The sequence below is a fragment of the Lipotes vexillifer genome, unplaced genomic scaffold (genome assembly GCF_000442215.2).
Source record: "Lipotes vexillifer unplaced genomic scaffold, Lipotes_vexillifer_v1.1 scaffold479, whole genome shotgun sequence".
Taxonomy (NCBI): Eukaryota; Metazoa; Chordata; class Mammalia; order Artiodactyla; family Lipotidae; genus Lipotes; species Lipotes vexillifer.
The window spans coordinates 2,684,397-2,707,665 of record NW_006796443.1 but is presented as its reverse complement, the minus strand read 5'-3'; the positions used below and the strand labels follow the sequence as shown (position 1 = coordinate 2,707,665).

The following is a 23,269-nucleotide window of genomic DNA, read 5'->3' as shown; positions in this document are numbered from 1 at the left end:
TCGGAAGATGGTAGCCCTAAGAACACTTGCTCTGGCTAAACTGAAATGGCAGGCATTAAGAAGCGTGTTCAGACAAGAATGGTTCATTTCTCCACAACGTTCAGAACTTTTGCACACCCAGAATTCAGTGCCACATGCTGAAGAGACTACGGACCAGAGAATTGAAACTCAGCCTCATTCTAATGATTGACAGACACTTGTCAGGCATCTTCTTGTGTTCAAGACACTGTGGACCCAGGGGGTATGGAGAGAGCTAGACACAGCCTACCCTACCTTTTAAAGAGATAAATAAACATTTTAAGTTAATAGAAATACAGTGCCTGATGCCAAATATATTTTAAGCCGTTAATTTAAATTCAGGATACAGCAGAATGAACATCACTCTCCAGTGTATGTACCTAACCCAATATTTGGTGAGTATACATTGTACATTGAACACAGATTTTAGAAGAGAGTAAATCTAAAACGGCCCTTGCTTAATAGACGACCCTTAAACCATTCCATATGCACAAATGCTCTTGGGTTTAAACTACACCTTATTTAAACTCTGAGCTCCTTATAGGAGCAAATACTCTTTTAATTATGAAGAATGTTTTCTGGGTTGTTAAGTTTCCATGGAAACTCACCACAAAATAGGTACAGACCTTTTTTTTTTTTGATTCCAGTAAGAAGTCAAAGATTTTCCAGCTCTTTCAGCCAACTGAGTCAAATTAGGGACTCATAATTAAGTTCACTTGGAATCAGCAGTATTCAGTCTGTCTGAACAGTTTCATATATAGCTGGAAGTCTTAGGTTAAAAAAATTAATAATAAGGCTCTCTCGGGCTATCCCCTGATCTCTTTGAACACCAGGACTGCCTTCATTCTTCTGATTCAGTTTATTTCCTGTATGGGAGTGCTTTTGAAAGACATAAGAATGCCCAACAGACAGATTACAGTTAGGCACAAGTCCAAGAAGAGGTTCACTGCAGCCCCCAGCACCAGCCTGCGCACAGAAGGGAAGGGCTACTGGGTTCCAGTTCGGGGTCCTGCAGCCGACTCATGGGGCCCTGACGGGAGCCATGTCATTCGCAGCTGGTAGAAGCTTCCTTTTAGGAAACATTGAGTGTGATCCTAGCAGGCTTACTCTGGGGTCGCTCAGAACCAGGCAGAGGGACAAGGGCCTTCAGACGTGCAAAGTGAGATGGCTCAGTCTCACATGCCTGGGACTGTGCTCCCTGCCCAGCAGACTCCCAAAGGCAGGAGTACCAGTGGTGAGAAGGATAGGCTGTTTGTAGACCTTCTGTCTTCACACGTGACGAACGTCTGAAGAAATAGAACAGTGATGTGTGTCCATCAGTCACCGCCAAGGTAAAGACGAGCGTTTTATTTCCAACCATGACAGAATGTCTTCTGGGAACCCAAGGGCCAAACAAGGAGGTGTGATTAATTAAAACTTATATGGCTTAAAGATGATGAAATCAGTCTTCCGAGGTGGGCTGAGCAGCCTGCTTCATTCCTAATCTCTTGAAACAGAGCTTCATTTGCAAGGAGACAAGGCTTTTTTCTCTGTTTCTTCCCTTTATTTATTTATTTTTTTAAATCTTGCTAATCTTGCCAAAAGAAATCAAATCATTCTTTATTTGGGGTAGATTTTTCAGTTCCTTGATTTCATGTGCAGTTACAGTTCCCATTTCGTAATGGATGTTTCTGAACAGTGTAGAAATCATTTCTTTACCTTTTAAATGTAAGAGGCAGATGCTGTTAAACCGACCCCACACAGCAGGATTCCTCTGTCACGGCAGCACGCCTGTCCAACCAGACCGTGCTTATCTGTTCTGTAAATTCACATTTGGAGGCTAAACTGTCCTTAAGCGGAGCCCCCTTATAATCGTATTTTTCTGTAGCCCTCCACAGTGCCGTCCGTATTCCCAACATCACTCTCATATACGCACAGATTTTCCACAATCGTGTGTTTCGTGTCAAATCGATTTGGGTTGCTGAAATTGTGTTGTGTCTCAGAGACCACAGATTTTTCCCTAATGCTCCAGCCATTCAGCTGAGCGGCGCCTCCAGAAAACCCAGGCGAGCCCTGGTTGAGGGTCTCCATCAGTTCACACCTGGTCAGTACTAGCTTGGAGCTGGCTGGGTTCTCTGAGTAGTTTTCTGTGTGCCAGCCCAGCACACGCTCCCAGCTCAGCCACCTTGCAGAGAGGACTCCGGCTCTATCAAGCCCTGGCTTCTGGCCTGGTGACAGGAGCCCCTGGAGTGTGGTGAAGGGCTCCTGGGCTGATGGGTAGTTGGCAGGCAGAGGAGAAAAGTGAGGAACTTACCAGCCAATGTTCAGAAAGGGAGAAGTGCGGAGACCTTGACCCAGGAGGAATGGAGACAAATGGCCAGTGGGCAGCACGAGGTCACAGCACAGCCGCCCGTGCCCAGCCTGCGGCGCTGTGATGCCTTTCACCTGCCAGGAGCACCGTGATCTAGATTGCAGTTTATTATGTTTTCGGGGCATTTCATTCTGATAAGTTTTGATGCAGGATCATTCCGTAGGGGAGTAGATTTAATCCTGTTTTCTTAGCAGGCTCTGAGGACACTGAGGGAATATTTATGTAATAAGGTGCAAAGTTGCTATGGAAAATACTATAGCAACCTAACATCTTCGCAGAGCCAGGCAGCCACTTATAACAGCAATCTAAATTTACATTTATTTTAGTGTCATTTTATCGACACTCTTAGTATCTCATTCTGACAGGATGTTAAAATATGTTTTCAGCTTGCATCTGAGCAAAATTAACACAGTGTTGTTGGAATTTAAGTGGGGTTTGCACAACTTCTGGAAAAAAGCAGAATATTTTCGAGGGAGTTTAGATTACAGAATCTGGGTAAGTTTGTAACTCTCTTCTTTCTCTTTCCTAAATGTACGAAAGAATTCCTTAGTGGCATTTATTCCTAGTTTTTCCTCTTAGTTGGTAACTAATGAGTCGAAATTTCTGATTACCAAATGAGGATTATCCTTTTCGACACTGACGTAATTTTTTAAGTGCTCACCTACGATTCTAGCTGGCGCTTATAGAAAGCACTCTTAGTAGATCAGCTCATTGCCCTCCAGCAGCATGTGACTTTTTGATAATGAAATCTGTTTTTTATATAAAAAGTACCTATTCATTTTGGAAAGTCTAATGATTAAGAATAAAGAAAGATAAAAGTGTTCGTTATAACACCACAAAAGACTCTTTAGTTTCTGATTTGTTTGCTTCTTCATAGCCTAACTATATAAGCATTTTTGTATGTATTTTTTTAATATATGCATGATGATGTTTTTAGTCAGACCTTTTTGTGTAACAAGTGGGGTTTTTTAAAGCTTTTTTTGATCTATTAATGAAATAGAAAATATAGAGCAAATGCATGTGTATCCTTTCTGGATCACGGGCTCCTTCAAGTGAACCTTTAGGACTTCAAGCTGTAATCTTTGAGGTGGTCAGAGTAGATACCTGAGGTCATTAAAGCCTGAAAATTGGGCCAGCCCTCCCCAAAGCATCTTTTAGGTCCCTTAAATGTGAGTGTGGCAGAGAACTATAGATACGTAGCTGGTTAGTAGTGGAAAGATAGTATCTATTGATTCTCTTCTCTACCTCTCCATCTGAAATCTTAAAGTGTGACTTTAACACTGTTAAAGTGGGACATTGGCCAAAAGAATCAATACCAGACTATATTAAAACCTATGCTGCTACCAGCTTCTTGGCCCTGATGTACTGTTTATGAACACCATTGTCCTAATTCTCCTGTGCTTTTATACCGCATCGTTCATCAAGACACAGTTGGCGACATAAAGTTATTGTACCTTGACTCCTAACACTGTTGCCTGTAAGCTTCATTAATCCAAGAGCTGAAGATCTACTGAAGGAATACAGAAAGTGAGGACACAGATCCAACTGAATTCCAGTGAGCCACACTCAGTTAAATGCCCCATAACTAATGGAGAAAGTAATTGACAGAAGTAGCAGTAATTATTTCTCCCCTTTCTTAGAAATTCCACCTTCCATTTGTGATACTTAGAAGCGCTGGACATTGAAGTTTATAGCAATTTTAAAAATAATTATTATAGTGAGCGCTCCCATGTCTAAATGGCTTAGAGACTCCTCTCTTACACTGGCATGCATGTCCTTGATCCCAAAGAGTGCTCAGCAGACCTTCGCCCCAGCTCCAGGACGCAGTGTGGGAAGCTTTCTGGGAAGGGGCTAGAGAAGGGACATTTTATTTGAGACTCCCCATTACCAGCAGAGGAGTAGGGAGACAGATTTCTGGAGCAGTCGATTCATCGTAGTGCTTCAGGGCGGGTGTTGCAGGTTCCTTAATGAGCCCATTGTACTGATAACTTCTAGAGGGGCTGTGTCCCGGAGACCTCTGCATTCCACTTCCTGCATGTGGGTCATTGCCGCTTGATGCAGTTACCCAGATTTTCAGTTATCAGAATTACCTTAGGAATATGTAAGTATCTTAACACTAGGGTATGGGTTAATTAATCATATATCCATAAGCAGCCTTGAAAGCAACCATGTTTTAGAAAACTATATAATGGCATGAGAGAAGGTTCTCTGTATATTGCCAAGTGATTAAAAGCAATTACAAATCAATGTACAGATCATTCCAATGGTGTGTTTGTGTATGTGTTGTATTCACAATTTATATGTTAGGGGGAAATCTGTAAGGAGATAGGTCAGATATTCAGAGTGACTATTTCTAGATGGTGTGATTACCAGTGATCTTTCTTCTTATTTTTGCATCCCAAAAATTTCTACAGCACATACGTGTATTATGTAAATAATTGGACTACAGTAAATATTAATATAAAAATTACACAGGAGAATCTGTGGTGACATTTGTGTTGATGGAGGAATACTACCTGGCCATTTTTAATCACAAGAAAGTTGAAAGTAGTCATGAATAGTAACTGGTATCAGATGATAGAAGTTTATTGAATTGCCCTCTTTTGCTTCAAATTGGGGAATAATCCCCTTTAATTTTCCATAATATTTTACCTTCCTAGACCACATCGTCTTGCAGTTTCCTCTTCCAAATATGATCATATTTGCGTAACTATTTAATTAAGGATCCAAGAAATAATTCAAGTTCTGATCCAGGCAGACATGTTGAATTCTGACCCACAAGGAGACTGGCAACCATGAGTCTCTTCAGATATGAAGAGACCCTTAGAAAGCACCTTGCATAACCTCCTTTCTTCACAAACAGGAATGTGCAGTCCCATGTTGAGCAGTTAACGTTATTTGCCCAAGATAGTAAGTGGAAGGTACTAGAACTGGAGCTAGTACTAATACTAGGTATTAGTACTAGAACTCAGTACTAATTTCCTTCTTTCCACGTTAATGACCTTTCTATGGCACTACTAAATGTTGTGGGAAAAAAAGCTCCAGAATAGAATATCCCTCAGATGCCGTAAGTGGCATCGTAAGAGTCAGTAAAATCAACCAAGGATTTTGAATGCCTGCTATGTGCATGGCACCATGGTGCCATTTGGAAACAAAGGTAGGCTGGAGATGTTTATTACCTTAAAATGTTAATCCAGACCAGGCTGACTGGGGCTTTTGCTTAGTCTTCCCATTACTTTCTGGATTTTTCTACTGACCAGAAAGAGATTGGCTTCAACATAGGCAGTGCATCCAGCAAACTGTTTTCTAGCCCATTCCAACAGAAACGCCAGCTTTTAAAAATATTCGGGAAATTGGCACAGTCCCTTTTCTAGCTGAATGATATTTATTTCCTCAAAAACAACCAGCTCTATGGCTTTGGGCAAGAAGAAAAATTGCTTTGAAGAGGCAAAGTACATCGGGGAGGAATCATGCCATGTCATGTATTCCTTTGGTAAACCGGACGCACTGTCACAGCCCCAAGTCTTCCATTCCCTGACTCTCCAAAAAGGTAAAGAGAAAAATAAATCTACTTCTCTAAACACAAGCACAGATGTGATGATGGATCTGCAGTGGTCTGAGCTACAATATTAGTTCTTTGATTTCCCATCTCATCCCATGTTTCCCCTGCATCCCCAAGGCCTGGGAGAGCCTACCTGAAAATCATTCATTGACTCTCCATCTAATTTCAAGACTCACTGAAGCGCTCTCCGTCCTTCCTTGTTCCTGAGGCTTTTCTTTACGAGCTCTACCCCTCAATCAATCTTAAAAATAAAAGTTTGAGGGAGAGCACCTGCAATAATATCAATGTTATTGAGATGCACAGACTCAGGGAAGTTTTGATCGGGAAGAGATCTTAGAAGTAATGTGTCCTCTCCCTTCTTACCCCATGTTCAAAATGAATGAGAAAAATGTGATTTTTACCCCCAAACAGTAATCAGCTGGAGTGCTGAATAATGTCTGCAAGTTTGTGTTGGGGATATTTTTTTTTGTAATTACAAGTTTTCGGGTAAAACTTAAGTGATAACACATATTTGGCAAATCTCTTGGAAGTAGGATAAGAGATTTAATTCTTCTTTTAGTGACTTACTAGTTGGTTGATTAAGAAATGTCTCCACCTGCCATACTAGACTTTTCTCATATAGTTTATATAATGCGAACGTCGTAAAGCCATCCATTTCTCTATCCTTAGCTCTTTGCTTCCATGAAATTGTCTTAAGCAACGCCATAATACAAAGCAATGATAAAATGAAAACAAATATTTAGTGAATTCTTGCTTGTGACATGTATGGGACCGTGATATCATTTGTCTTGCAGTGCCATATTAAGGGGGGGTAAAATAGCAAACAAAGTCTTGTAAGACTACTTGAGACTTAGTCTTTGATCTGAGAGTGGTGTTTATCTGCTCTGAAAAATCCCTGTAGCTCACCAGAGTTCTCCTTTTCCTGGAATAGCACTGGATCGTGGGTCCATACAGCTCTTGCTCTCAGAAGTCAAAGCCAAAACTAGCAGATAAACTCTTAACATGCAGAGCTGTGAGAGCTGAGAGTATGTGAGAAGTTGTGTAAATCTGTTCATCTGAACTCTTACCAACCCTGCAGAAGGTTTTGTTTGGTTCTTTGTTTTAAGCAAATAAAGGTGAACACATGCTGAGATGGAGGACCTTCTACCCAATCTGCTCCTTCAAGACCAGCTCGGGATCTTTTCCTCCCTGAATGGCCAGCGTGTTGCATTGTACACAGTAGGTAGACAAGAATTCACTAAATGAATGGAAACCAGGAAGAACTATTTTTTTTTTAATCTGTTGAAGGATATTTTTTTCAGCTTAGACCAAAAAAAAATTACCTATTTGATCTTCACAGTACTGACCGTGTTTTTCAGATGAGGACCCTGAGGTCTCATGGAAGTTAAACTAAATTGCCCCAAATCTCATACCTGGTGTATGGCTTTAAAGCCCCTTCTCTGCAACGCCCCCGCCTCCCTCCTATTATAATCTGTGTCTGCACAACTCTCTGAGGTTGACAAGAGTAGACACGTGGGTTACAGAACAGCCCGGCCGGCATCCTCCCAGGACCACTGCTCCTCACGTACCCCCGAGAGTCCCCGCACCACCACGTGTGTCTTATCCCTCCTCACTCCTCTGTGGAATCCTGCTTCCATGATTATATAGAGAGACTCTACGTGTTACTCTTTAGAGGAGGAGGAAGGCCACGTTCTTTCAGGTCATTAAAAGATGGAGGACTTGGCAAGGTGAAGGATGGAGCTAAAGGGGGGAGACAACAAAGAAATAAGTAAGGTTAACATTTGAAACCTTTTTTCCTGGAACTACATTGAAATGATTGCAGATGGAAAGTATAGCTTTTTTTTGTTTTTTGTCTTTTGTTTTTTTTTTAGTAATCGAAAGTGGTTAAGTCCTTGGGCTTTTGAAATAGAAATCAGAACTTAAATTGGACCTTTTGCCCCAGCTATATAACATTTAGGCTCCTAAGAAATATTGTAATTGATGCCGGGTCATCAGCACCGTGTTAACAAAGCACTTGATGTAGAACCATCCGTGGTGCCTTCTCCTGCACGTTCAATAAAAAGCTAGTAACGAGAGAGCTGCTTTCTCAGAGGAATTCTTCTCACCTTTCAGAAACAAAATATTTCATGCTAATTCCTGCTTAATTGGAGGGAAGTCATTTCTTTAAAATCATCGAATATGAATTTGAAGTCTGTTCCGTCCCCGAACTCTTTAATTCAATCAAGGTCACCTCCTAAACTTGCCCAGACAGCACTATTTCTCAATTAGAAAAAGGGGTAGAGCTGTTTTAAAGCATTTAGCATCTGATTAACAGCGCTGAACTGGGGCTTCAGCACTTGCAGAGGGATTCTAAGGAGTCGCCAGTAAGAATAAGACATTGCTGCCTGGAAAAGTGTACTCTTCAGAAACCAAAAGCAAATCATTTTAATGAACAAGGCAAAAACTGCTTTTTTGTACGGGGCTGTGAGAAAGATGATTGTACTCAATATATAGCGGGTTTTAATATCCGAACAACTCTCTCCCAGGGAAAAATTGCTATAATTTAGCCATCCAGACAGTTTATAAAATGCATGCACTTTTCCCTGCCCAAGGACTCTGAGTTTGTCGAAGCAGGATTTTGTCGCACTCAGGTTCTGGGGATGGGGAGAAGTAATGAGAAGAGGTGTCCAGTTGACAGATGTGAGCTGGAGCCGTCCAAGTGGAGAAGAAATCAAGAGTTCTGAAAATAAGTTTTTGAGAGACTTCCTTCCAACTTTCCTTCCCATTCTCTGGGCCTGACTGAGGAACGCCGAGCTCACCTTGACGCTCTTTTGAAGAGGAGTGGTCAAACCACTAGAAAAGCTCTGAGAAGGTGGCCTACATGAGTGAGAATTGGTGTCCCTGGAAGAGAGGTTTTAGAGTCACCAAACAGAGTGCAGAAATAACTTTGAACCAGATGAGGTCAGAGGCCCCTTGAGGGATCTTCGTTTTGTTTCCAGCGTGGCTTGGCAAATGATGTCCCTTCCCTAAGCCTCAGCCTTCTTAGCAGTAATGTAAGGCTCATCCTAAGAGGGTTTCCTTGAGGTTGTAAGAAATAACCGATTAAGGGTTTCCATGGCATTTTGCAAATGGTACTGTGACTATGTGGGGAATGGATACTGCTAAGCAGTAACAGAGATAAAATGAGCAGTTCCCAGCCCTGGCTGCACACAGGAAAGACCTGGGAAGCTTTATACAACAAACACCAATGCCTGGGGGTTAATGCCCAGGCATCTGTGTTATTAAAATGCTCCTCAGACGAGTCGCATGCACAAAGGATTGGAAACCACTGGCGTGTGACGTGAAGATTGATGGCTGTCAATTATAGGTGGGAAAGAAGAAAAAAAAAAAAAAAGTAGAGGTAAAGGTAACAGAATATGAGAACAAGAAGAAAATGGAGTAGAAGATAAAAATGATTAGTGGAGAGGAGGTGACTGACATGGGCAATGACGTTAAAGGACCAAAGAAAGAAGAAATGAAAGGGATGTAGTTTATTCGTTTAAAAATGGCATGTGTGACACAGATGGAGAACCCCCCTCAGCATACCTGTGCGAGATGCATCCAAGTATTCTTTGGTTAATTGGAAAAAGGACTAGCTGGGAGGAAAGGAAAACTTAAAGTAGCCTGGATGCAGAAAGACAGAGTCCCTGCTTTTCTCTGATGCTAGGAGAATAGCCGAGGACTGTTTTCTCATCCGTCAGTGGTGAGAGAGAGAAGCAGGGATGCCCGGGCATTTGCCAAAGAGAAAAGCCTCAGAGGACCTAGCGACCGGTCTGGGGAGAGTGTGCACGCAGGAAGGGCCTGCTCTTCTCAGCTGAGAGGCTGGTCCAAGGGCCCTTGGTCAAGGGTGATTAGTTCCCACAGAGCACGGAGGTACAGCTCAGCCTCTCCTGGGTGCAGGCCACAAACCTGCTGCGGCCGAGCTTTCTCCAGAAATATGGCTGCAAAGAAAAGTAATACACAACCCCATCTAGTAGGTCAGAAAAATGTGTTTTGGAGACACTGCCTGGAGGATTTATGAAAGCTGTCACAGTATCATCACGGGAAAGGCAGTAACCCGCATTCAGAGAGGAGCAGGGAGATAGATGAATGAAATGTGAGAAGGCAAGGCAGATGGCAGAGAACCCTGGAAGGCTGTTGTTGGCTGGTAAAAGCTGGAGAAGGGTAGGTCCTTTCAATAACAGAGAAGCCGTTAGAAAAGGCTGAGAGAAAGCAGGCGTCAAAAAATAATGAAAGAAACACAAGCCTGGAAAAAAGTTATGAAGTGGGGATCTGGCCTCTAAAGGCTAGTGAATAGGTTCCAAAACTTCGGTGTGCATTAGAGTTACTCCAGAAACTTGCTGAAGTGTACAACCTCAGGCCCCCATTTCAGAAGCTCAGATTCACAGGGTCTGGGATGGGTCTAGGAATTCTCACATATGAGATCCCATGGTGGGACAGATGGAGGCTGTGTGTGGAACAAACTTCGAGGACTGCTGGCCTGGAGACACCAGTTACTTGTTTTGTTTTGTTTTGTTTTTTTCTTGCGTTATGCGGGCCTCTCACTGTTGTGGCCTCTCCCATTTGGGAGCACAGGCTGGAGACACCAGTTACTTGTTTTGTTTTGTTTTGTTTTTTTCTTGCGTTATGCGGGCCTCTCACTGTTGTGGCCTCTCCCATTTGCGGAGCACAGGCTCCGGACGTGCAGGCTCAGTGGCCATGGCTCACGGGCCCAGCCGCTCCGCGGCATGTGGGATCTTCCCGAAACGGGGCACGAACCCGCGTCTCCTGCATCGGCAGGCGGACTCTCAAGCAGTGCGCCACCAGGGAAGCCCACCAGTTACTCTTTCATACCAGTGCCATTCTACCTTGGTTATGTATCTAGAGAGGATGGGAATCTTTTTCCCTGATGCCAGGCACAAACATGTGGGCTTAAATAAACCAGTCTCAGCGTTGGTAAGGAGCCTGGTAGGGAGGGGAATTCACTGCCCACCACTTCCCACCAGCCTTGGTTCCCACTCCGTGGACTGGATAGAGTTTGTGTGCAGCACAAAACCCAAGGGAAGAGAAAGCCTTTCTATTCAACTCATCTTTGTTATCCCAAGTATTTGGTGTCTTAAAAGAAAAGCTTTGTGGGGAATGTCAGTCTTGCTTGCAGAGGGCAATGCCTAGGACTGAGAACACACTTCAGATGTGGGCTGACCTCCGCTGCACATTTCAGAGGGATATGTTTTACGTAGTAGAAACCAGCTGTTAGAGAAAGAGAGAGAGAGTGAGTGTGTGTGTGTGTGTGTGTGTGTGTGTGTGTGTGTGTGTGTGTGTAGGGGTTTAGAAGGAGTAGAAAAACATCACTCCTTGAGGGGAAGTTTCCTTGAAGAAAATTGGAAGTGACCATTTGTTAAAAGGGAAGGAAATCTGTCAGTTGGGGAGAAGAGAAAGGTGTCAGCCAGGCCCTGGAGTTGCAGCCAGAGGAGAAATAGAGGAGTAATGCCTTCGGGGGAAGGGTTGCTGTTTACAGCTACTCTGCTTGGATGAGACCAACCATTAGTGAGGGTGGAGCACGGTCCCCCGGAGAGGTGTGCTGTCTGTGAGGGGGGAACATGGCCAGGGAGGGGGCACTGTTCCTGACGACCCGTGTCATTCTGTGATGTATCCTAAAAACTCTCTAAAGCTTTCAGAGAGTTAGAAAAAACTGTACCTGCATCTTGGAAATCGAAATAGGGATTGCAAGTGAAAAAGAAAACTGAAGGCTAAGCAAAAAAAAAAAAAAGGAGAGCTGGGGGGAAGTGCCCCTCCTGGATGTGTCTGCTGCCGGGACCCGAGACGTCGGGTCCTTAGCAACCTAGCCTCCCCTCCTCCCTGCACCCATCTTGCCCTGTCTCCTGGGCACTGGCTCCTTCTGGAGTCCGCAGGGTCCTTGGGGAAAGTGGTCCTCACGGTGGGACGGCCCCACCCCACTCCTTGCAGCTTTTCGCAGTGTGAGCCTGACTTCAAGGCCCAGCCCCGCCCTGCCTTCTTCAGAAAGGAGCCTCACCCACCCCCAGCTTTCCTTTCCCAGCCTCTTCCTCCGTCCGACCACCACGGCTCGTGGTGGGGAGAGCAGGACGTCCATACCTGTATCGTTTTTCCCATCGCTGGGCGCGGAGCCCCCGAGGTCAGGCGGGTGTGCTTGCCTAGAGCAGGCTCTGAGCCGAGGTTTGCGGGACTCACTGCAGCTGTGCTTCCCTGAGGACTCTCAGGGCATCCCTCACCCAGCAGAGCATCCTTCAACCTTTTAAATGGCAGACACCCTGCTGTTGGAAGAAGCGCGCATGCCTCTTTCCTTCACTTACTTTCCTCCAAGGACAATGGGAGAGTTGGGGGAGGTATTAGGTATAATAACGTCAATGGAAAAGCGGTAAGGCGTGAATGAGGTGAATTCTCAGCAGCGTCAGTGGCCCAGAGGCACCGCATGGTCACGGACACCGGTGCAGACCGCTTCCTTAGGAGGAGCTCTGTGGACAGGGCGACAGAGGATTTTCTTTTCCTGAGTCACCTGCTGCCGGTTGTGCCCGCAGACTCGCATTTAAGCCATTATAATAACAAGATCCAGCTTAGCTGCACTCTCCAAATTACCCTTATTCCACTGGCCTCACACAAAGATGGAAATAGACCCTGCATTATGCTTCTGGTGAGCTCTCCCTAATCATAGCTAATGCGCAGACTATACTACACAACTACAAATAGAAAATGTTATGTCAATGCTGAGTTGTAATAATAATGATCCTGCAAAACCGTAGCTGAAGGAATTTCCGCCAGCAGTTGGAGGAAGATTGCTGCTTCTGTGGCGATACGGGTGTTACTGGAAAACAGATTGATTATAGTTCGTCCGGACCACGATAGGCTGTCTAGCAAGAGACTGTGCAGCAGGCGTCTCTGATGCTCTCCAGCCCTGTGCCTGGACGCTGGGGGGCACCGACATGACAGCATTTCAAGGACCCCGTGCTTTGTCTGGTCACCTGAGGGTCATCTGATGCTTGTCCTGGGCCTTCCTGAGCCTATTCAGACCCTGGGGAATCTGTGGAAGAGGGTTTTCACTGCCTTTACTCCAGCTGAAGGTGCAGGACACCTAGAAAAGCAGAACACAGAGGAGTTGGGTGGGGTAGGCACTGGAACACTGGTCCTTTGGGACTCCTGAGACCAGGCAGAGTCCTTGGACACGGCTCTCTTCATAGAGCCTTTTATAAAAAAATTTTATTGAAATATAATTGATATACAATGTTGTGTTAGTTTCAGTTGTACAGCAAAGTGAATCAGTTATAATATATATATATATATCCATTCTTTTTTATAGACTCTTTTCCACTATAGGTTATTATAAGATGTTGAATATAGTTCCCTGTGCTATACAGTAGGTCTTTGTTGGTTATCTATTTTATATATGGTAGTGTGTATATTTTAATCCTAAACTCCTAATTTATTCCTCTCCCTTTACCCTTTGGTAGCCATAAGTTTTCTGTCTGTGAGTCTATTTCTGTTTTGTCAGTAAGTTCATTTGTATCATTTTTTTAGATTCCACATATAAGTGATATATGATATTTGTCTTTGTCTGTCTGACTTACTTCATGTAGTATGAGAATCTCTAGGTCCACCCATGTCACCGCAAATGGGCAATATTTCATTCTTGTTTATGGCTGAGTAATATTCCATTGTATATATGTGCCACATCTTCTTTATCCATTCATCTGTTGATGGACACTTAAGTTGCTTCCATGTCTTGGCTGTTGTGAATAGTGTTGCTGTAAACATTGGGTACATGTATCTTTTCAAATTAAGAGTTTTCTCCAGAAGAACAGAGCTGAAGGAATCAGGCTCCCTCACTTCAGACTATACTACAAAGCTGCAGTCATCAAAACAGTATGGACTGGCACAGCAACAGACATCTAGATCAATGGAATAGGATTTAAACAGGATAGAAAGCCCAGAAATAAACCCACGCACTTATGGTCAATTCATGGAGCCTTAATAACCGGCCGAGGCCCAGGAGCTCAGTGGTCGGTGGTCTCAGTGCAGCCATTTCAGATGAGGGGGACACAGCATAGAAGGCGGGATCCCTGAGCGGATCAAGTCAGGCCTCAAGGCTCCAGAAGCCTGAGTTTAACTTCTGTATGGCTCATTCCCAGACTCCTCCTGCAGAAGATCTATGTGTGTTCATTTTAAAATGGGCTTATCCTCTCTGCCTCTGTAGTGGAGCCCTTCTGCAGAACAGTCCCCAAAAAGACCGAGCAAGGGAATGTTTGCCTCTGTTAGGAGCTGATCAGGTCCCACAGCAGGGACCCTGGTTTCCTTCGCGCTCGAGCGGCAGCGCTTACCTGCGAGGGGCCACCCCGGTGCCATCACGTCGGGGAGTGTAGGTTCTGGAGTCCCCCTTGCGGAGGATAAACCCTGCACCTCCAGCCAGCTGTGCAAACCTCCACACCTCTCAAACTCAGTCCCATCACTTGGAAAATAAAAATAATAGTTGTATTTACTGTCATGTTTTTGTGAAGGCAGAAGGAGATTGTGCAAACGTTGCCTGGCACATAAAATTGTTAGCTATTACGACCACCGTTACTATTCCTATGACTACAGCTACTCCTGCTGCTACTGCTACTGTTATTGGGGGAAAACAGGGGAAGGAAAACAGTAGTGACTGTACCTTTTGCCCAGATTTCCCCCTCCCTCCATAAGGAGGTGGCTGGGGCATGGAGACAGGGCTAGGACAGGACTGCCTTCACAGGTGCAGCACACGGGCCTGAGGCTCATTCAGAAGGTCGAGGAATAGAACCAGAATGCCAAGCTGAGCCTGTGGTGCCGTCAGACGTATTTGTTCAAACAAGCCACTTGTAGCTCCAGTTCAGAAGCCGGGGGATAGAAGCGGCCGTGGCCTGAGCTGCCGCTCACCAAGTGTGGTCTCGGCCCTGGCAGCATCAGCACCACTCGGAGCTTGGAGAAATGCAGCTTCTTAGGCTGCGTCCCAGACATACCCCATTGGAAACTGGGGAAGGGGCCCAGAAATACGTGTTTAGCACACCCACCAGGAATTTCTGATTCAAGCCAATATTTGGGAAACTCTGGGTTAGAGTAGTGCCAGCTGTTTTACAAATAAGTTCCAAATCTTCAAGCGTCTTTACCAAAGAAAAAAAGTTCATTTCTTGGGCACAGTAGAGTCCAAAGCAGATATTCTTGGTCTGTGGCCACCTTTCCTCCACGTGATGACTCAGAGACCCAGGCCCACTCTGGCAGCAGGAAGATAGCGAGGGATTGTGCAGAAGGCACACCTCACACCCCCCTCACGCTGCATCGGTGAGAACCAGTCAGATGGCAGCCCCTGGGCCACTCACCTCTCAGGAACAAGCTTCACTAAGCAGAGAAAAGCATGACACAGTGTGCCGTCTGTGCCACAGCAGCGCCACTGGGCCCCCCCACCCCAGGCACCCTGCCGGAGGAAGAGCAGAATGCAGGAAGGCAGATGGAGCCTGGGGACGGTCCCTAGGTGCCCAGGCCATGGGGGCTGAAAGGCGAGCTGATGTGGTGACCGTATCTTCCAGGTCTCAGACCCATCCAGTCGTCCTGAGTTCTGGACCTTTTAGCGCAAGTGCCTTTCTGGGCAGCAGCCGATGGAAACCTTGAAAAAGACATTCTTTGTGCATGGGGAGGAAATGCACAGCTGGGCAGCGTCCTCCCAGCATTTCAGGAGGACATCTGGCAAAGTGGAGGGGGGACACCCCCCCCCCCTGCCAACGACACCAAGACAAACAGTTTTCAAGGAATCCAGATATTGTTAGAAACAATATGTTAAAAGTGTTTGATTATTTAGTAGCATCTTGGGAAAAGGGGGGGGGGGCCCCCCCCCCCCCCTGCCAACGACACCAAGACAAACAGTTTTCAAGGAATCCAGATATTGTTAGAAACAATATGTTAAAAGTGTTTGATTATTTAGTAGCATCTTGCCTGAGCATGGAAGAGATATTAACATACTGTCAGCTTACAGGGACATAACCCAAAATAACTTACATATTTTCATATAGGGCTAATTATTTTTCTGAGGCTGGCTCAGGGTGCTAAGAGAGAGATTTCAAGGCTTTTAGCAGAGTATTTACTTAAAGAAGGTAAGCCTGCCATTATCTGTTCCCAGGGAAACACAGTAAGTGATGGAAGAGACACAGGAGGAGGTCACTCTGGCCATAATTAATACAAAGACTAATGGTTTCTATAGGATCTAGTCAAGGGTGCAGCAAGGTGCTGTAATGCCTTTAAGTCTCTTCTTCAGCAGTGCAATTTAATCTTTGGATCAACTTATATACACTTTGGTAATTTTAGTAGCCTAGTGCTAAGTTCTGAAATGGAATTTAATCCTGTTTAGCAGAGTTTTTCCAACGTTGTCATTTTGGTCTAATCCAATCAGAAAATCCCTGTGGCAGAATTTTCCTAAGGTCCTGAGCCAGTATAAACTGATGCCTACACTGGCCTTCCCCTCGTGGAGGCCACAGCTCTCCTCACATGGCTTCACTGTGAATAGCTGATTGGTGAATGAATGAATGATAATCCAGAGGCATCCCTGGATTCAGCAGTGCCTTTAAAATCACCAAAGGAAAATTCAGTTGTGTTCAGAATAGTTTACACGTAAAGTGTCTTCACCGTATTCTTTTTTAAAAATTTTACTGAAAATTGGTAATCCACATGTTAGCCAAATATTCTATTTATTGGAACACAGTGCAGTCCACAGGGATTCCTACAAAAAGATGCATACTGTTGTTTATTTTTAATCCTTCTTATTTGAATAGTGGATTGGTTGTGCTGTCTCTCAGGGGTCAGTTTTATCACAGAAGCTTGATTACACATCGTTCAAAACTGTTTACTTTAATGCAGTGTCCTAGAAAGAATGAAAGAGAGAAAGAGAGAAATGAAAGGGTGGTCCTTTTAAGTTTCTGAATTTTGAATACACTGAGAAATGATGTTAAGTTAGAAATTATTAGGATTTTGTTTCCTTTAGAGCTCTGATCCAAGAAACTAATCTACCTTCTTCCAGGAAGCTTCATCTGAGGGGTGGGTCCGTGCAGCATGGTGCTGAATAATGTTTACAAACAGGTGACCACAAGTTAAGTGGAGTCAATATATAATTTCTCACCCTTCAGAAGAAAACCACTTTGCTGCCACATGAGTAACCAACATTTTCTTTGCAAATATCAAGCTTGAAATTATTTAATAAGGAATGTAAATCAGTTACATGCCCCAATTATAAAAACGTTGATGGGATTGGCTATGGTATTGATTGGGGGGAGATGGAGTTAGAGTTGCTGGGGTTTTTTTAATCTTTTTTTATATGATGATATCACATTCGTATTCCAGAAATGCAAATGACACTGCATCCTACTTGGTAGGAACAGCGGTCAGCTGGCTTAAGCCAAGAATAAGAAATGTCAGCAGTGCCATTCCACAGGCTTATAAGAGAAGCCCTAAGATAATGGATGGAGCACTTCCCTATATGTATTTATGTTCAGAAAATTTATTGAAATGTTGCTGGCACATGCTTTATGGCTGCTTGCATTTTGCTACACAGATTTCAGCATATCTTGCAGACTATGCAATTCATTTGGAAAATGTGATTTCCATCCCTGCATACTAATCGATTTCTTCACAAACACCTGCTATCAGTTATGATAATAAAAATGCCACTCTCAATTGAGAAAGGGCCAGATAGAGCTTCCTAAGGAAATGACTTAAGTGTCTTTGAATGCTACTAAGTGTAGTAACGTGCTTCTCCAGCGCCAACACTTTTTCCATCATTTGCATTTTCTGTAATTTTGCCCTATTACAACATGCCTCTCTTAAATGATGCCTCATAACCATTTCCTTAGGGGTTGGTAAACTGAATTGTCAGGAGTTGGTACCTCAGGGTGTGGACAAGATCTGAAGTTGGGCTGTGCAGTGTTGAAAAAGCACTAGCTCGTACTCCTGGGTATACCATGGGTCGTTTCCGATTTTTTTTTTTTTTTTTCTTTTTGCGGTACGTGGGCCCCTCACTGCTGTGGCCTCTCCCGTTGCGGAGCACAGGCTCCGGACGCGCAGGCTCAGCGGCCATGGCTCACGGGCCCAGCCGCTCCGCGGCAAGTGGGATCTTCCCGGACCGGGGCACGAACCCGTGTGCCCTGCATCGGCAGGCGGGCTCTCAACCACTGCGCCACCAGGGAAGCCCCATTTCCGATTTTATGTCAGTCCCTGAAAACTGTAAAATTGGCAGTTCCTCTGTTTCGCACACACATGTACACCAAATAAAATTTCCTTTATTCGTCCTTTTCAGCCTCCAGTTCATTCCATGCACCATTGCCAAACCAGTCTTCCTCAATCACGGATTTCATCACGTCCTTCTGCCGCCTGGGCACCTTCAGTGGTTCTCAATTGGCCTCCCCATTTGACCCTACTCCAGCCTGACTTCTGAACCTCCATCCTCTCTCATCACCCGGCATGGCTCAGCTTTCTCTCACTGCTTCCAGACAGACTCTTGCCTTTTGGTCAAGCTTCTCTGCTTCCTGCCCCAAATATTCAAATCTTCAGTTCTCATCTCTGGGCTTTGCTTCTGCTCTTGCCCCTGCGTGATATGCCCTTCCCCAGTTCTTGGGCTTTCACCCTTCAACGCCCTCTTTTTTTTTTTTAATTAATTAATTTATTTATTTTTGCTGTGTCACGTCTTCGTTTCTGTGCGAGGGCTTTCTCTAGTTGCGGCAAGCGGGGGCCACTCTTCATCGCGGTGTGCGGGCCACTCACTGTCACGGCCTCTCTTGTTGCGGAGCACAGGCTCCAGACGCGCAGGCTCAGTAGTTGTGGCGCACGGGCCCAGTTGCTCCGTGGCATGTGGGATCCTCCCAGACCAGGGCTCGAACCCATGTCCCCTGCATTAGCAGGCAGATTCTCAACCACTGCGCCACCAGGGAAGCCCCAAAGGCCTCTTTTATTAATCCAGTCTGCCTTTTCCTTTCTCTTCTCTGAATTCCTGTAGGATGGATTCTCTTGCAGTAAACCTTGACACTAAATTAGTCACTTGTTTATTTATCCAACCAACATTTATTGAGTGCCTACTGTATGCCAGGCATCAGGCTCTTCTCTCTTGCTTTGAGTGTGTTCCTTTCAAACGTGTTGGTTTCTATTATATTTCAAGCTCCTTGAGTGAAGAGACATACTCTGTCCTTGTCTTGTGATCCAAGATGCCCAGACAGGCTCGGGCATGGAGTACATATGCCGTAACTGCTTGTCGACTAATTGATCCCTGATGGTTTGAGGTAGGGAATTTTCTGGTTAATTGCATGTTCTATTTGATTAGTATTTCAGTGTGTACTATACATAATCATTTTGCAAAGTAGAATACCATAAAACACTCAACTATAAAACTACTATTAACGTAATTTGATGGTTGATATTTAAGGAGAGAACTCACTGGGGTTTCAGAGCACCTCCGTACAGATCTGTCACCATTGCACGGTAACGTGTGGGTGGAACATCTGAGAGGCTGACCTCGATTTGGCTCTGGGATTGGTATTGGATATGGTGTGGGGTGCGGAAATGATCCTGGACCGAGAACCTGCTGGACAGGGACTCCATGCCATGCCCTTACCAACTGGAAGTTACTTCTTTAAGGAAGCTTCTGATAACAAGCTTTTAAAATATCTTCACTTTTCTCTTGCTTACAAAAGTAGAGAATGGATTTTCTGAAGGAGGGGGGAAGAAAGCATGGGAAACTTGTGAGAAAGTAGAGGGGGAGCATTTGGAGTTCTTTTCAAACGGTCTGGTAAGAACTAAACAATTCTGGCTGGCAGAATAGCCCAGTGACAGGGAGCAGAGACTCTGGAGCCCAATCTGGGTTTGAAGGCTGTTGATGCTACTCTCTTTGTGGGGATCAGACAAGTTCCCTAACTTCCCTGCACTTCATTTTTCTCATCTGTAAAGAGGGGGTGGTTAAGAGTAGCACCCACATCAGAGGCTTGATGGGGGGATGAAGTGAGTTAGTTCATTGCCCAGCGTCTGTTATACAGAGAGTGCTTAGGAAGCCATTGTGATTATTGCAGAGACCACCAGGCAGTAAAGCTGGAAACTAGGGAAGGGAGTCGCCATCCTCAATCTTGTTTTGAACCATTCACTCTGTTTTATTCCATTTCAGTTGTTTTTGGAGGCTTGAGATGTGTAAGACCCTGAATTAAGTGTCTCGGTTTCTCAGTCAGGTGGAGATGTGAGTGAGCTCTGAATCTGCACATAGAGAATTTCAGGTTTCAGGAAGGAGTATTAGGGTAGGAATCTGTTGGTGAAACAGATGGAACCAGATCAGCATTCTGATAGGAGTCAGAGGGAACTGACTAACTGACTGACTCATGCAGTCAGTCTGACCCGGCAGTAGAGCAGGAAGGAACAGTGTGTGTGTGTGTATCAATCCCCAGCTCCCCTGGGGGGCTGTGGCTGCGTGCCTCCATTGGGGGGCCGCTGATAATTTGAAAGAAAGTGGCCCTCCAAGGAGCTAAGCCGTCCTGCCTCCCTGCCGAAAGGGAAAGGGCAGCCACGAGGTAGATAAGGACTAAGGACGATTGCCTGGAATTCTGAGCACTCTCATCACCTAGCAACACGGATCAGTTTCTGAGAGGGAGCCTAGGATCGGGGAAGAGGTCAAGAGACAAGAATTTGGAAGGAGTCAGTCCCGTGCCCACAATCATACATAAGACAGGACAAATAGAATAGCGAAAAATTCCCAAAGAAGCAATGCTCACCAGCTGCAAAATAAAGCACCCCAGGGTAGCTCATTTGGGTTTGGTACAAACGTTAAGAATCCGGTTTAGAATCCCTTTCGCACTGAAGGCTGTCCATCTAATAAGCGAGAAGGTCACTCAACTTGGACTCATTCTGTTTGCCCCTCAGCCCTGGCCGCCCAGGCCTACGCGCTTAAAGAAGAGAACGACAGCCTCCGGTGGCAGCTGGACGCCTACAGGAACGAAGTGGAGCTGCTGAAGCAGGAGAAAGAGCAGCTGTTTCGAACGGAAGAAAACCTGACCAAGGACCAGCAGGTGCAGTTCCTGCAGCAGACCATGCAAGGCATGCAACAGGTACCTGCGCCCGCATTGGTTGTCTCTGCTCTCGAGAGAAAGGGACGTGCGTATGCAGTGGCGGCTGTTTGCTGGGAAAGGTGGAGGAGAAAATAGAACAGCAGAAAAGCTGAGTGGCTAGGTCAGGAAAGTGCTGATGACCGTGGAAGGGGAGGGTCAGGGGAGAAGCCACGCTAAAGTAATAGGTTGAAGCTCTACACCCTCGAAGTGGGAAGCAAAGGAAGAGAATCTAGGAGTTTGAAAGCTCCGTACATAAAATTTAGCCTCATGGCAAAAGGTCAGAAAATCCTTGCCAGTTGTGACACCAGTGTTCTGTAATCTTAGAACTTCTCAACTTAAAAGCAGGCAGACTGATTTCTACAAAAGCGTGGCGAGTTTGTTTTTGAGATCGATGAATACGTAAACTGTATTATTTCCATTTCTCTTGGATGATACTTAGGATGTAGACTGGTTCTCTGAACACACTGTGTATTTCAGAAATGTTTGTTGATGGGATGGATGAACCACTAAAATTTGGGGCGATAGGTAACTTCAGAAACAGGCCAGCATCTCTGCTTTTGTTAAAGATCGACAGGCTTCATCCTGGCACACTCAAGTTAAAGCTGGGTCTTTCCAGCTCATGTAAGAGAGAGATAGAAGGGCTTCCCTGGTGGCGCAGTGGTTGAGAGTCCGCCTGCCGATGCAGGGGACGCGGGTTCGTGCCCCGGTCCGGGAGGATCCCACATGCCGCGGAGCGGCTGGGCCCGTGAGCCATGGCCGCTGAGCCTGCGCGTCCGGAGCCTGTGCTCCGCAACGGGAGAGGACACAACAGTGAGAGGCCCGCGTACCGCAAAAAAAAAAAAGAAAGAGATAGAAGCTGTGGTCTTTGGAGGAAGCAGAAGGAACGTGGACTGTGGGAAATGAGGGCTTGAGGGGGTGGGAAAAAACTGGGCACTGGCAGCAGAGGGTAGAATCAAAGAGTCATAGCTGGGTTTATATCTGAAAACATTGATTGATATGTGATACTCCTAAGGTGTGTGAGTTATCTTAGAATAATGTAGCCTAAATTATCATCACACATGGTTATTTGTATTACTCCTCTGAATATATAAATCTAACCACTCTTTTCTGGAAAAAAAGATTGTTTTCTATAAACAAGGAAAATATAAGCAAGATGATGGGCAATTATATAGTGAGTAGGATATTTTTTTCAAATTCCCCCACCAATATTGACTGCTCTCTAAGAGCAGGAGCCTGAGTTGCCTACAAAAGTGTCTTGATGATTAGAGGTAACTGCTGCTAAAACCTCCGCCAAGCAGGAAAAAAATAATTGAGAGGAAGGGATGTAAAAAAGCGTGGATCGGGATACAAACAAGTTAATGACCAAGTCACAGAAATTCTCTCTTAAACATCTCCTGCCATTTAAAAGCAATTTTGGCGTCTTGGCTTTGAGTCCCAACTCGCTGATGTTCACAGTGTGTGTTAGACAAATCAGCGAGATTCAGAGGTCAGACCCAGCCAGGAAAATGTCATTACAGGCGGGGCTCAGGCCCCCCGCACTTGGAAATCGGTGTTAACAGCTGCCGCGGGGAGCTCCCGGGGCTTGTCCATCTGTCCACACGTTGGGGGTGCAGGAGGAGGAGCGTCTGCCGTCTCTCATACCTCATGCATCGGGCCCTCTTTTCCTCCAGAAAACATGACTCTGGTAGCATGAAAAGTTGATATAAACCTTTAAGCTGTATATATAAGTTCATGCCAGTCTCTCACTCCGTCCCAGCTGACCCTCCCCTTCCCCGTGTCCTCAAGTCCATTCTCAACGTCTGCGTCTTTATACTACCAGATGTAAAACAGATAGCTAGTGGGTAGCAGCTGCATAGCACAGGGAGATCGGCTCGGTGCTTTGTGACCGCCTAGAGGGATGGGATAGGGAGGGTGGGAGGGAGACGCAAGAGGGAGGGGTTATGGGGACATATGTATACGTATAGCTGATTCACTTTGTTATACAGAAGAAACTAACACAACATTGTAAAGCAATTATACTCCAATAAAGATAATAAAATAAAAAAAAAAAAAAACCTTTAAGCTGGTTGAAGATTCAAATCTGAAAGAAGTCAGGAGGCGAGGGTGAGCTAGCCAATCAGGAAGAAGCATGCGGGGTGTCAGCGCCCCGCCCCAGTCCACACTGGAGCCCCCGCTGTGCATCCCCACCGAGCTCCAGCCCCTTAAAGGAGCAGTTCCGTTCTCGCGGCTTCTCATACT

The 23,269-nt window shown here is 45.2% G+C and overlaps 1 protein-coding gene across 2 annotated transcripts in view; it reads left to right on the top strand.

Moving 5' to 3' along the window:
- ENOX1 (ecto-NOX disulfide-thiol exchanger 1) overlaps positions 1 to 23,269 on the top strand; it is a 309,422-nt gene that overhangs the window by 190,727 nt on the left and 95,426 nt on the right. For both annotated transcript variants that reach the window (XM_007468621.1, XM_007468620.1), the window contains exon 10: positions 20,847 to 21,031. In XM_007468621.1, the coding sequence (XP_007468683.1) occupies positions 20,847 to 21,031 (185 nt within the window). The remainder of the gene's footprint in view (positions 1 to 20,846; positions 21,032 to 23,269) is intronic.